General features: G+C 33.5%; 2 protein-coding genes across 2 annotated transcripts; both read left to right on the plus strand.

The window, feature by feature from the left end:
- Positions 1-5,535: 5,535 nt before the first annotated feature.
- LOC108841858 (ras-related protein RABA2d) lies at positions 5,536-7,664 on the plus strand. Its single transcript, XM_018614637.2, has 3 exons — positions 5,536-5,735; positions 5,854-6,049; positions 6,935-7,664. Exons 1-3 carry the CDS (start codon positions 5,557-5,559, stop codon positions 7,421-7,423), a joined length of 864 nt encoding a protein of 287 aa, XP_018470139.2. The 5' UTR covers positions 5,536-5,556; the 3' UTR covers positions 7,424-7,664.
- Positions 7,665-9,489: 1,825 nt separating this feature from the next.
- LOC108843586 (serine/threonine-protein phosphatase PP1 isozyme 2) lies at positions 9,490-11,323 on the plus strand. The gene is made up of 4 exons (XM_018616812.2): positions 9,490-9,908; positions 10,083-10,642; positions 10,740-10,914; positions 11,108-11,323. Exons 1-3 carry the CDS (start codon positions 9,704-9,706, stop codon positions 10,911-10,913), a joined length of 939 nt encoding a protein of 312 aa, XP_018472314.1. The 5' UTR covers positions 9,490-9,703; the 3' UTR covers position 10,914; positions 11,108-11,323.
- Positions 11,324-13,893: the final 2,570 nt, after the last annotated feature.

Raw genomic sequence — 13,893 nt, forward strand, 5'->3', positions numbered from 1 at the left:
TGATCAAGTTTCGAACTAAAGATGACAAATGAATCAATCAAGCTATTAACCTTAAGCCTAGACACAATTCTAAGCAAGCTCTATGTCTAGATGAATGCTCATTTGCTAACATGTCTCAAACATCAAATGTCTTTGGTTGAATAACATGCAAGCAATCATTACTAACAAGTCTATTAGCTATCTTAGCATCTTTAACAACAAATATCTTTGGCAAAGTACACTAAGAGCCTAGGAGAGTTGACTCAGACATTTCATCAAACACCTTTTGGGTGGGAAATGCCTAGAGATCACCCTTTGAGTGGCCTACTCAAATAATGCATTAAGATCACTCTACTATGCAAGGAACAAGTATGATCTACACCTAAAACATCCTAGAACTAGCCTAATCACCCTTAATCACCCTAATCCATGAATCCAAAAGGTGATTACTCACTAATCTCCATGATTCCTCTTAAACCCATGGTGGATTTCAGATGAATCATATAGAGAACTAGAAAAAAAAATCACAAGAACACAAGAACAATCAAATCAAAAGAGAGTTTTTCTTGAGAGAGTTTTGTGTATTTAATAGATAAAAGATTTTTTGCCAGTGGTGGCTACAAAGAATACTTAAACATTAGGTTTTTCAGTGCAAAAACGTGCACAATAAATTGCAAAAAGGTCCTTGAAAATAATAAAAATCGTGCACTGATAACGCGGAGCGACCTCGGCCAGTCGCTCCGAGAGGTCGCTCTGGGCTTCGGGAGCGACCTCGGGTGGTCGCTGCGAAGGGTTGCTCCGGAGGCATTTTCTTCGTCTTCGAGCCGTTTAAAGCCGAGCGACTTGGAGTGGTCGCTCCAGCTTTGGTCGTCAAGGTCGCTCCGGCTGGAGCGAGGTCTCACAGCGACCTCTGCAGGTCGCTCCAGGCTCCTCTCGTCCAATCATCCTCCTTTTCACATCTTTTGAGCTCCCAGTGCATCCAAATGTCTCCAATAACCTCACTTGGCACTCCAGTACCTAATAGAGACTTATGCATGCAAAATGCAACCTAAACATGTCTAAATCCTATTCTATATGATGAAAATACATATGAATGAACAGCTAAAACAATGCAAATATGCAAGATATCAAAACACAATGTTCTTTGTTCCTATTTCCAGCAACAACAATCAAATCTACCTTATTCATTATATGAATGTTTTGATCAGTCCAATATAACACAATAAATTGTAAGAGCTAGGCATTTTATTTTTTAATTTTGATTTGATTCGTTATTTGTTTCGATTTGATCCAAAAAATCCGGATATCCAGTAAGTCTACGAAGCAAAGTAAATATTAAAAATCAATATCAGTCATAAACGAAGAAAATCACATAAATTAAAAATTCATAGTCGGATATCTGATCCGATCCGAATTTTATACAAATATATATATATGTACAATTAAATATAGAAATTTAAATGTTTAATTTTATATAACTTTTATTTTAACATATAACTTTATTAATTTTACTTATAAATTTATTTATAGAAGTGTTAAATTAAAAAGGAATATAAATTCTTTATAAAAATATTGTAATTTTCTAAAATTTATGTTTTATAAGAACATTTAATTAATTTTTTAAAAATTATGAAGCATATAGTTTCACTAATCTTTATTTTAAAATTTTTATTATGTTAAAGATATTTTTGAAGACAAAATTGTATGGCTTTTTCTAGATGGTTAATGTGCTAACTAACCAATTTTGAAAGTAATATTAAGAATATAGCTATGATTTTGACATTATTAGGTGAGAAAAATTTGTTCTATTTTGCCGATTTTAGCCTTATAAGTAAAATGTATTCGGTAAAAGAAGAAAGTTGATTACGTTGACAAATGTAATGGGAAAACTGCCATTTAAATCCTGAACTTATCAAAATAAGCCAAAAAAAAGTCTCGACTCTTATGTAAACCAAGAAAATCTCCAACTTTCAAACATTGTCCAAAATAATCTCAAACTTATGTTGACTTGGCTCTTTTAAACATCAAAAAGTCAACCGTTAATTTCTCTTAAACGTCTGTTAGTTAGTAAAATTATGCGTTTTGCTCTGTCACTAAAAACATAAATTCGTGGTCTTCTCTTCTTCTCCATCGACTGCAAATCCTTAATTTACAAAAAAAAAATTGTCCTCTTCACCATGGAATCAACTTCAGAGGCTCGTCGAGTGTGTATGTGGTGAGCTTGTGATTGTGAAGATGTACACGTCTAGGATGCAAGAGCATCTGGGTTGACCATTTTTTAGATGCGTGAGCAATAGATTTGTTCTTTGAGGATGGAGGTTAACACATTCTATTGTTCTTTTCTTTTATTCACTTTTAAACTGAAAAGTTTGAACACACAGCAAGGAATATTTTCATTGGGTTGTTTATGCCCATCTCTCATCCTTCTTTTTGCTGAGTGGGAATGTACAGATGTCAAATTCGAAGCCTGCTTTGGCTCTATATCGAAATTAATACAGTTAGTAATTAAAATGCGTGATTGCTTATTGACAACTATACAATGACGTCTTTCAATTTTTTGTTTCAAGGTTCACTCTTAATTTAGTTATAAAGAAAATGAGAACTGAACAAGAACACAAAACACATCGAAGAGAGTAGAAATCCAGGGCGAAAAGAAGAGGATAAAGTCATTCAAAAACATATAATGAAGATGTCAAAGTCTAGACTGAGGATATTAAATAACAAAAGTATGATCATCTATTCCTAGAAGAGAGATGAGATATAGGTTCTAATTTAATATCGTTCGAAAGAAACATGTAAATGGACTAATCACTAATCTATAAACTTAGATGTACACAGAGCTTGGAACATAATTGGTCACAAGATTGTAAAGCTGTGAGTGTGGAGATTCAAGGAGATCCACTTTTCTGCAATCAGTCTCCCATCAATAATATATGAATTTGTATTGTAACATCTGTCTTAATCATCAAAAGCCATCAATGATATGTGCATTTGTATTGATCAACCTTATAATCTTCACCTGCTTCGTGTCCCTCTTCAATTCTTTCACTTGATGCATCCTCCTTCTTGCGTCAATGAGCAAATTTATTCGGCCTCTCCATATAAATTCTTCAAATCATCAAGAGTTTCACTTCTTCTTTTGTGCAATCAATGGAGAAATTTAGGGATTTAGATAAATGATTTTGGGAATTAAGGTTCACGATCACGACTCAACCAATTTTATGTTTTTAATGACAAAGCAAAACACGTTCACTAGTTAACAGACGTTTAAGAGAAATTAACAGTTGACTTCGTGATGCTTAAAAAAGCCGAGTCAACATAAGTTTGGAATATTTTTGGAGTTTTTTTGAAAGTTTGAGCTTATTTTGGCTTACTCAGAAGTTGAGGAGTTTTTTGGCTTATTTTGATAAGTTCAGGATTTAAATGGTGTTTTTCCCCAAATGTAATACATGGCCAGGAAAAAACATGATTATATACTATACAGAAAAAAAATTCTAACTGAATATAGTATAGTAAGCGAATCATGATTTTTGTTGACATGATAGCAAATCAAATTATGCATATAACATGATAACACTCAATTAATTACCACATCCAAAAACAACAACGATAAACAGTGAAACAAATATGAAATATAAGTAAAATTTCGTCTATATATGATACATAGTATAGACCATCCACAAATAAAATATAATAGATGATCCATTCCATTTACATACATAAATTAATAAAGTTGATCATTATATAAAATAGTATAGAACTGATAGTGAATTGATAGATAAATAGTATAAAAACTCTCTATATAGTATAATTATAAACCTTATCTCTAACTCCATCTCACCCTCTAAATATTAAGCCATACATCCTAAATACTAAACCTTAAATCCTAATAACTGAAGATGAGAATAAATGAAGAATCATTATTCTTAAGCTACAAAAGGTCACCTTTTCAACCTCTCGACTGATCGATCTTTTCTTCTTTTTCTTCTTGTTGGATAGAAAGTGATGTCTCTGACTGAGTTTTAATCGAACAGACAGTGGTGAGATGGGTTAAGTAATATATACTTATAATATTTTTTAAACAGAAAATGAAGGAACAACAATGTAGATGGCAGAATAAAATGGAGGATAAGTGAAGATTTTATTTTTCTTGTAAAATACATAGTATAGACTCTCTACAAATAGTACATCATATATGTTCTATTCTATTTACATACGTAAAGTAATAAAAATAACTATTATATAAAAATAGTGTGGAACTTATAGTGAATTAAAATAAATAGTATAGAAATCCTATAAATAATATAATAATAAACCTTACCTCAAACCCTCATCCCAACCCCTAAATACTAAATCCTAAACTCAAATTACTAAATACTAAACCCAAACATAAAATATAATATACTTATAAATCAAATTAAAATCTAAAAACAATATATAATATTTTAATACTAAACTATACTATATTAAAAGGTCTATGAATACTATGCTATATATGTTTATCATATAGTATAAGACTAAAATTTACAGTGGTTATACAACTTTTCTTTCTGTCTTTGATATCAATAACAAATAAAAAGATCAGTAGCAAAGAAAAGGAATATCTCGAGATCGACAATATCAAAATAGATTCAGATCGGTAACTGATGAGAACCATATTGACACCATTGGAGGATGAAAGGAGCAACGATAAAGAAGATCAAAATTAAAGTCATGATATTGAAATTCGATGATAGACAGTAAAGAAAAACACAAAATATTGGTTAAGGTGGATTGATCAGAAATAAAGTGATTTGTTTTCAATAAAAAGATAAAAGAACAGAGAAGAAAGAAGAAACGTAACCGGTAAAAAGAAAAAAGAGAAATGATATAATTATCGTTATTATAGAATATACATATATAGAATATCAATTTGATTTTTTTTTGTTAGTTTGTGAATTATAAAATTATTTGAACGTCATAGGATGCAACTTTTCTTTTCTAAATTTATTTATATTGAACAAAGTAGATGAGTATGTAAATATCCATAAATAGATGTAAATATATGTAAATTTTCAAATATCCGAAAAACTGGATATCCGTATTTTTTGAAACAAAGTAAATTGGAAAATTGGATATCCGTGCAAATTTCTAATACTGAAAATTACTGCAGTATTCGAACCGTTCCACCCCTAAATTTTGTTTTTAAATTCTTAATCTTTGTTGCACGGTTTGGTCATTATAACTTCTTTTAGATTATATTTAGTTATGAGATGATAAAATTGATGTAATCATGTCTACTACGAATGATCAATCAACAGCACATCTTCAACACAAAAGAGAACGCAAAATTATAGAAAAATCATTAGAATATTAATTACTTCTTTTGAAAAAATTGCATATGTGTCTCTTATTAATTGGCCGTAAACTGTCTAACATGACAGTCATAATTCTTATAATGCCCCTGAAACATCCTCTTACTTTTGTCAGCCCGACGGCTCTGACCTGGTAAGCTGCCGCCTGGCCCACCTCAGCCCTCTTGGCATTTGCTTTAATACATCGTCGCTTGTTTTATCGTATCAACAGACTTTATAATATATGAAACATCATACTGTAATAAAGGAAAACATTTATAATACGAAACCACAAAGACGATTTAAAAACAGCAATAGGAGAGTGTTTCCTTCCAGAGAAGTTTCATCCTTAAGCAGATCTGAAGAGGGTGAAACTCGCTTTTCATTATTAATCCGCAATCTTCTCCCAGAATATAAAAAAGCGTATGTTTGTTTCCTTTCATATTTTCTCAGGTTTAGGTTAATTTCGATGGATCCGTCGTTTTTCTCTATGATGGTATCGATCGTTTGCTGATGTTGAGGGATGTTTGTTTATGTATAGGTTTGTTTCTTTGGTGGATAGAAGAAGAATAATGGCGCATAGAGTAGAACAGGATTACGACTACTTGTTCAAGATCGTGTTGATAGGTGATTCTGGTGTCGGGAAATCAAACATATTGTCTAGATTCACCAGGAATGAGTTTTGCTTGGAATCCAAGTCCACTATTGGTGTTGAATTCGCCACAAGAACTCTTCAGGTGATTCAGTTTCCTCTTTCTTGCCACCATTCAACCTTTCCTTTCATTTTTTTTTCACGTGATCTCTATGCGGTTTCTACGTTAGGAGCTGCGATGTCTGGTGGATTTTAGTTTCATCTATCTCTGTTTTGAACTAAGTTTAGCCCTAAACCGTTAAGTCTTTGCTTTTGCCTTATTGGTTTGGTGTATTAACTTCATGATCTCATCATAGGTTGTAGAAATTCAGGTCAAAATCTTAGTTCATCTGATGCGGTTGTGTTCTAGTTTTACTCTGTTTGCGTTTTCTTATTCTGAAGTTACATCCTTTTTTTGGAGCCAAAGTCTTCAAAAAGATGCTTGGGTTACATATAATATAACTAGTGAAAGGTCCTTCGACCAAAAAAAAAAAAACTAGTGAAAGGTCCTGTACGTTTCTTAAGATTTATATAGTATAATTCTTGAGACTATTCGGTGCATTGTTCCTCTCAGATGTTTTATATCAAGAGATAATATTAGATGTGAAGGCTATGAGTCATGACCAATGCTTCTTTTTAATTTATATGTCTATGAATGAATGGTAAAGAGTGGAGAGAGAGAGAGACAATGGGAATAAAGCTTCCCCCACAACTTGTCCCCAACAATGTTTTTTAAATAATCATCAAAGTCAGCCTTTCACCCTCAAAAAGTCAACTCATCAAATATAAATTTCAAGAAAGAGTTATGTGATACATAGGGACATACATACATACACATTTAGGTGGCTAACGTCTTACAGATATTGATGCTGTTTTTTTTAATCAAGATGATTTTGTCATATGCCTACATACATGTGTGCTTCGGCATGTGACAGTGTTCTATAATCTGCAAATCATGTTAACTATCTGTGATTGTCTTACGGTTATGCAGGTTGAAGGAAAGACAGTAAAGGCCCAAATATGGGACACTGCAGGTCAAGAGCGGTACAGAGCCATCACAAGCGCTTATTACAGAGGCGCAGTAGGTGCATTTCTTGTCTATGACATCACCAAACGCCAGACCTTTGACAATGCCCTAAGGTGGCTACGCGAGCTAAGAGACCATGCAGATTCCAACATTGTGATCATGATGGCTGGGAACAAATCCGATCTAAACCACTTGAGGTCGGTTGCTGAGGAAGATGGTAGGAGTCTAGCTGAGACAGAAGGACTTTCTTTCTTGGAGACGTCTGCTCTTGAATCAACAAATGTCGAGAAATCATTTCAAACCGTGTTGACAGAGATTTACAAGATCATCAGCAAAAAAGCTTTGGCTGCTCAAGAAGCAGCGGGTGCTAATTCTGCGATTCCTGGTCAAGGAACAACGATTAACGTTGATGACACATCTGGAGCTGCCAATAGAGGTTGCTGCTCTACTTAATTACCTCTCGAAAGCTTCTCCTCTTCTCTCTCTCTTTTCTTTGCTGATGAGTGTAACAATGCAAGAGCATGTAGAATACTTCTCTTCAGTTACTCTTGTCTTGCAATCTCTGATGGGTTTGTGTTCAGAAAAAAAAAATAAAAAGGAAGAAAAAGCTTGTTAGTACACTATTATATTCTATGTGTTCCGGATAGTTCTGGTTTACAATTGGACATACTTTTATCCATCTCTGGTTTAAGTTGATTGATGTGCACATCTTCATGAATAATAACATTTTTGTGAAAATAGAATACAAAAGACAATGTTTCAGGAGTAACCAAAGACATGTCTTATGAAAGCTTAATTTGATCTTAGGTTGGATATTATATTCGAACTTGGAAAGATATAATCCTCTTTTATTTTTTCTCTGGTGCTGTTTCAACTTATTCTAGATTTGAAGACAATGATATCCTATATAATACTTTTAATACGATTTATTGACCGATCACGTTTATAGGTGTTTCTGTTGCAGTCTTGTTGAAGGATCAGCAAGATGACTTCCAAATAGTTTTGAAAGAAGTAGTGGAGTTTGGACCAAAATAGATGATTTTGGCTGGTTTAAAGTGAAGGAGTATGAAGATTTAAGTTTCTCCATTCCCCTTCTATTTATTTCTTTACTAGGAATAATAATTTGAAATATAGTTTATTTAATTTTTTAAAATATTTAGTTACATTTAGCAATATTATTTTGTATTTAAATTTTATTGGTTTTGAACTTATGAAATCAAAAGTGTAATTATATGTATCTTGTTTCTTTTGATTTGATTTAATTATTTTATTTAAACTTTGCTATAATTTAAGTTATGTTTGCTTAGAAAAATATTATTTATATGATAATGACTATTTATTTAAATATGTGTATTATCCCCTTTTTAAAATTAAATATTTAAATCTATAGAATTTTTTTAAGTTAAAATATGTTAAAACTCGTAAGAATCTATTTTATATATACTTAATGGACCGGTAAGTTTAAACTAAACTTCAATCAATTAACTATAAACAAAAAATATATATGATTAGTATTGATTTAGTTTTATATTTGTAACACACTTACAAATAATTTTGATAACATATAATATATATACAAAATTTCAGAAACCTAAGAAAAGTTAGTCATTACTATATTTCAAAAATATTGATAAAAATTAGTTTTGTAAAAAAAATATTTTAATGGTTGATGTAAGAATTATTAGTAATTACCATATTTTATAGTTTTGCCAAAATATAAATAATTATAAAAAGTTATACATGTCATAATTAAGTGTTGCTATTTCACAATTTCCCAAAGCTATATCACCTTTTTTTAGTGAAAAATGAAAATAGCGATGACAAATTCGCAAATCAATTTTCAAATAATATATAGAGATCTTAATCGTTTTACGGATTACACTTCTGCATGATATTTTTGGAGTATAATATTAGCTTTGTAGAATAAAGGAAAACAAAAGAAAAAAAATTGAATAAAAAAGCACACAGAATCTAAACTTATGTGTAACGTAAGATTCTTTAAGTATTTATTAGCTTATAATTTAATTAAAAGTCAATATAATTAAATTTAATTTTCAAATCTATAGCAAAATTGTTTCTTCTAAAACAACTATTTTAAAATTTAACTAATAACATTGATGGTGATGATTAAACGTAAATATAGATCCAAAATCCAATGCAAAAACTCCTGAATTATCTTTGTCCAATATATCATAAGAAATGCCATTTTTCAAAAAAAAAAAAAAAACTCTATATATATATATATCATAAGAAAATGAGAATGAATTGACAAGTACAATTTGATCATATTTCATCAAAAAGGAACAGTAATATTCATGAAAAAATAATTATATTACAAAGGAAAATAAATCAGAAGTGATGTGCATAGTGGGGACCAGCAAATCCCATCCACGGAGAGATGATTATAACATTATTATTATGCAGAGCTGAGAGCTGCATTAAGCTATTATTATTGGCCAATTATTTTAATTACGAAAAATAAAATAAAAAATAAATAAATAACCACTAACCTTCGATAAACTCACCCATCACAGAAACTCGTTGGAAGAAAAAAAAAAGATATTTGGGGAAACAAAACAAAAGGCGAAACCTTTTTTTTCTGGTCTGAAGATCGAGAAAAGATTTTTGAAAATCAAATTTGGTTTCTTGGGAGATCGATTTTATGTCCGAAACTTTCGTAAGATAAATAAGATCGATTGTTTAGCGATCGGCGTGGGTGTCTCTTTTGTAATAATGACGCAACAAGGGCAGGGAAGCATGGACCCTGCCGTTCTCGACGACATCATTCGTCGTCTGTTGGATTACAGAAACCCTAAGCCTGGAACCAAACAGGTCATGCTCAACGAGTCTGAGATCCGACAGCTTTGCATCGTCTCCAGAGAGATTTTCCTCCAACAGCCTAACCTCCTTGAGCTCGAAGCTCCCATCAAGATCTGCGGTATATCTATCATTCAATCTCTCTTTTCATCTTCGTTTTAGGGATCTGATGTCTGCATGATTGTCTTTATAGCTCCTGTTCTTAGATCAGCTCCCAAAGTAAATGTTTTTTTTTTAATTTAATTTGGTTTTAGACAGAGATGTGTGTTGATGTGGTTTGGTTCGGTTTATTCAGGTGATATTCATGGACAGTACTCAGATCTGTTGAGGCTATTTGAGTATGGAGGTTTACCTCCTGCAGCTAACTATCTATTCCTAGGAGATTACGTGGACCGTGGGAAGCAGAGTCTTGAAACCATATGTCTTCTCCTTGCCTACAAGATCAAATACCCTGAGAACTTCTTCCTCCTGAGAGGCAACCACGAGTGTGCTTCCATCAACAGAATCTACGGATTCTACGACGAATGCAAACGTAGGTTCAGCGTGAGGCTCTGGAAAGTGTTTACGGATTCTTTCAACTGTCTCCCCGTGGCTGCTGTGATAGACGATAAGATACTGTGTATGCACGGTGGCCTTTCTCCCGATTTGACCAACGTGGAGCAGATCAAGAACATTAAGCGGCCTACCGATGTTCCCGACTCTGGTTTGCTGTGCGATCTGCTTTGGTCTGATCCGAGCAAAGATGTGAAAGGGTGGGGGATGAATGACCGTGGGGTTTCTTACACTTTTGGGCCTGATAAAGTCGCTGAGTTTTTGATAAAGAACGATATGGATCTCATCTGTCGTGCCCACCAGGTTGGTCTACTATGTTTTATGTTTTTTTTTTATTGGCTAATAAAAAAAGAGTTGCGGAGTTTGTGATGATGAGAAAGGTGTTTTTTCTCCTCCGCAGGTTGTAGAGGATGGTTATGAGTTCTTTGCCGATAGACAGCTTGTTACTATATTTTCAGCTCCTAATTACTGTGGTGAATTCGATAATGCTGGTGCTATGATGAGTGTTGATGAGAGTTTAATGTGCTCTTTCCAAATTCTTAAGCCTGCGGATCGGAGGCCTCGGTTCTTGTGAGGTAGGTAGTGTTGAAGTACCTTTTATAACTAACTGTTTCCCTTTTTTTGTTTCTGTCCTTTTAGATTGCAAAATTGTTTCATCTCATATACTAGCTGATTGTGCATCTATTTTCAAATTACTTTAGATTATGACACTAGCTCAGCAAAATTTCATTCACTTACAGAAGGATTCTTTCATGTTGCATTTTGCAGTTAGTAACGGGAGAGAGAGAGACATTTGACGCTCCCTGAGACTTTATCCTGAGGCCTTTGCAAGAAGGCAGGGAAAAAAAACACATTGTTTACATGTTATATCATAATCTTATTTCAACTCTTGTAATTTCTTTTTCTCAAAACTTATCATCTTCTTATTCTCTGACTCATATTAGACAGTAAACAAAAGTCTGCAAAGTTTTATTCTTTCATCCACCTAAGTCCTTAGTCCTCACTCAGTGATGTACACTGAACCCATACACAAGGAACTATTATTTTTATCATTAATATGTTTTGGACCATGTAAATTAACTTTCTTTTAGAGAGTAAATCCTTATTTCCAAACATTATGAGAAAATTACATTCAAAAGACACAATTTGAGTTTTCAATATCTTAAAAGGACACATTGTTACTTGACACAATTTTCATCTGCATGTTTTACCTATATAACCCTGAACTAACTAGAAGAACTATTAACGTTATCTCTAACTATTAACTTTATCTCTAAAATAAACTTTTTTTTCTAAAACAAATAACCCTCTCTCTTCAAAATATCTAAATCCAGAAAAGTCTCACAAATCAGATCTTAATTCATTTGTCTCTTTCGACATCTTTTTCCACATGAGAGGTAAGAGAAATTGAACCTTAATCCATAATCTATTTTTCCCTTTCGGCATCTTCTCGATCTGAAATTGAATCCTAATCTCCTTTCTCCCTTTTGACATATTTTCGATCTCTATTTCTCAATCAGACAACTTTTTGTGTTCTCTACAGTCGCATGTTCTTTTCCGCTTGTTTGTTTCGCGCCGCGGCAGTTTCAGTGGCGAACTCCGGTGAGTAAAGGACGATGCGACAACGAGCTCTCGTGAAGTGGAAGAGGAAGACGGCGCCATCATCTTTCAAACATTCCGGCAACTTCTGAGCTTAAGATTTTATGGATAACTGCATCTAACATATCTGTGTGAGGTGTACACGCTGTTCGTGTGTATTTTGTGGACTGAAAATCTGTAGATGTCGATGTCGGAGATATGTGAGGTGCGGATGACTGCTATGGACAGAGGATAGGTGGATGTGATCGGTGTGGCCGACAGTTGTGTGGATGTGATGGCTGCGGACATGAAAGTTGGGCAAGCCAAGTGTGCAGTGGTCAGATAAGAGATGGTCAGATGATATATGGATAACAATGAAGATCCTGAAACACTACCTCCACCCAGATCAATGGTGAGCTCCATTAAGGAAGACAGCACCATCATCTTTCAAACATTCCGGCAACTTCTGAGCTTAAGATTTTATGGATAACCGCATCTAACATATCTGTGTGAGGTGTACACTCTGTTCGTGTGGATTTTGTGGACTGAGAATCTGTAGATATCGATGCCGAAGATATGTGAGGTGCGGATATGACTGCTGTGGACAGAAGAAGGTGGATGTGATCGGTGTGGCCGACAGTTGTGTGGATGTGATGGTTGTGGACATGAAAGTTGGGCGAGTCAAGTGTGCAGTGGTCAAATAAAAGGTGGTCAGATGATATATGGATAACAATGAAGATCTTGCACACGTCTTCCATGTTCTGGGTATTTACGAGATTCATATAAGATGATAGTTTTTACATTTTTGTACATATTTGTATTTTTTTTCGTATGATACAATTAGATTTTGTTTAGATATTTTTTTTAGAAACTATTAGAAAGATCTATTAGTGAAAGGGTTAAAGCCATTAAACTAAATTAACAAAACTTTAAACATGTAACTCCATATTATACAAAAATCACTTGGAAGCCACTCCCCCATCATTAGCCAATATGCCACACAACACTACCTCCACCCAGACCAAAGCCTTCAAGATCACATTGGCACTGCTGCCAACATCGGCATCCGACCACCCACTGACCACAACACTCCCGACCACAACAACACTCCCCTAACCACGAGAGTCCCATCCACAACACATCCGACCACCTGAACACCATCCTAAAAGGCTTGCATATCCCCAACCATTAGATCTTATGTCTATAAACAGATCTAACGTCCCAAAACAACTCTCGTTCTCTCATATACCTACTTTTTAGTTAACACCTTTATCATTTAATGCAACTGGAAACAAATTTAGTTACGACTCTCTAACCTCACGTTGTTTCCCCAAAAGAAATCCCCTTTTCATTACACAAAAATCAAGGTTAATTTTGTCTCAAAAAGAACGGCTGTCAAAATAATGTGTGCTATTTCACAATGTGTCTTTCAACGAAAACAAAACTCATAAAGTGTTCTTTTATGTAACTCTCTCAAACATTATTTTCAAAGTTATCAATTACACACTAGGACACTTTGGTCTTAATGCACACTTTTTCTTATTGAAATGTCCAGTATAACCTTCTGTTTAAGCAAAAGTGGGTTTGATGAATCTTCTAACCAATTCTTCTAATTAGTTTCTTCTAACTAGACCAGACCGAATAAAACAAACTGATTTTCGTTAAAATAAGAGAGATCTTTTAAAACAATTAATATTTTTGGTTCTTATTTTGAAAGACAATTGATTTTCTCTTATTTCAGATTTCAAGAGATAAACTCTAATTTTTCTTTTTCCCCCGACGATTTACAGATAGAGAACTTAGAAACCTTCTACAAACCTTATTCCACTTTATAATCTTTGCCATTCTCATCGGCATCTGTTTCCTTCTTCTCCAGTTATCAATTTTGGCCTCTAATCCATTATGCCGCTGTTGATTCGTTGAATTTCATTACTTCCGTTTATAGATGTAAAAGTGGTGGATATAAAGATGGTGGA

This window comes from Raphanus sativus, chromosome 2 (assembly GCF_000801105.2).
Source record: "Raphanus sativus cultivar WK10039 chromosome 2, ASM80110v3, whole genome shotgun sequence".
Classification (NCBI taxonomy): domain Eukaryota; kingdom Viridiplantae; phylum Streptophyta; class Magnoliopsida; order Brassicales; family Brassicaceae; genus Raphanus; species Raphanus sativus.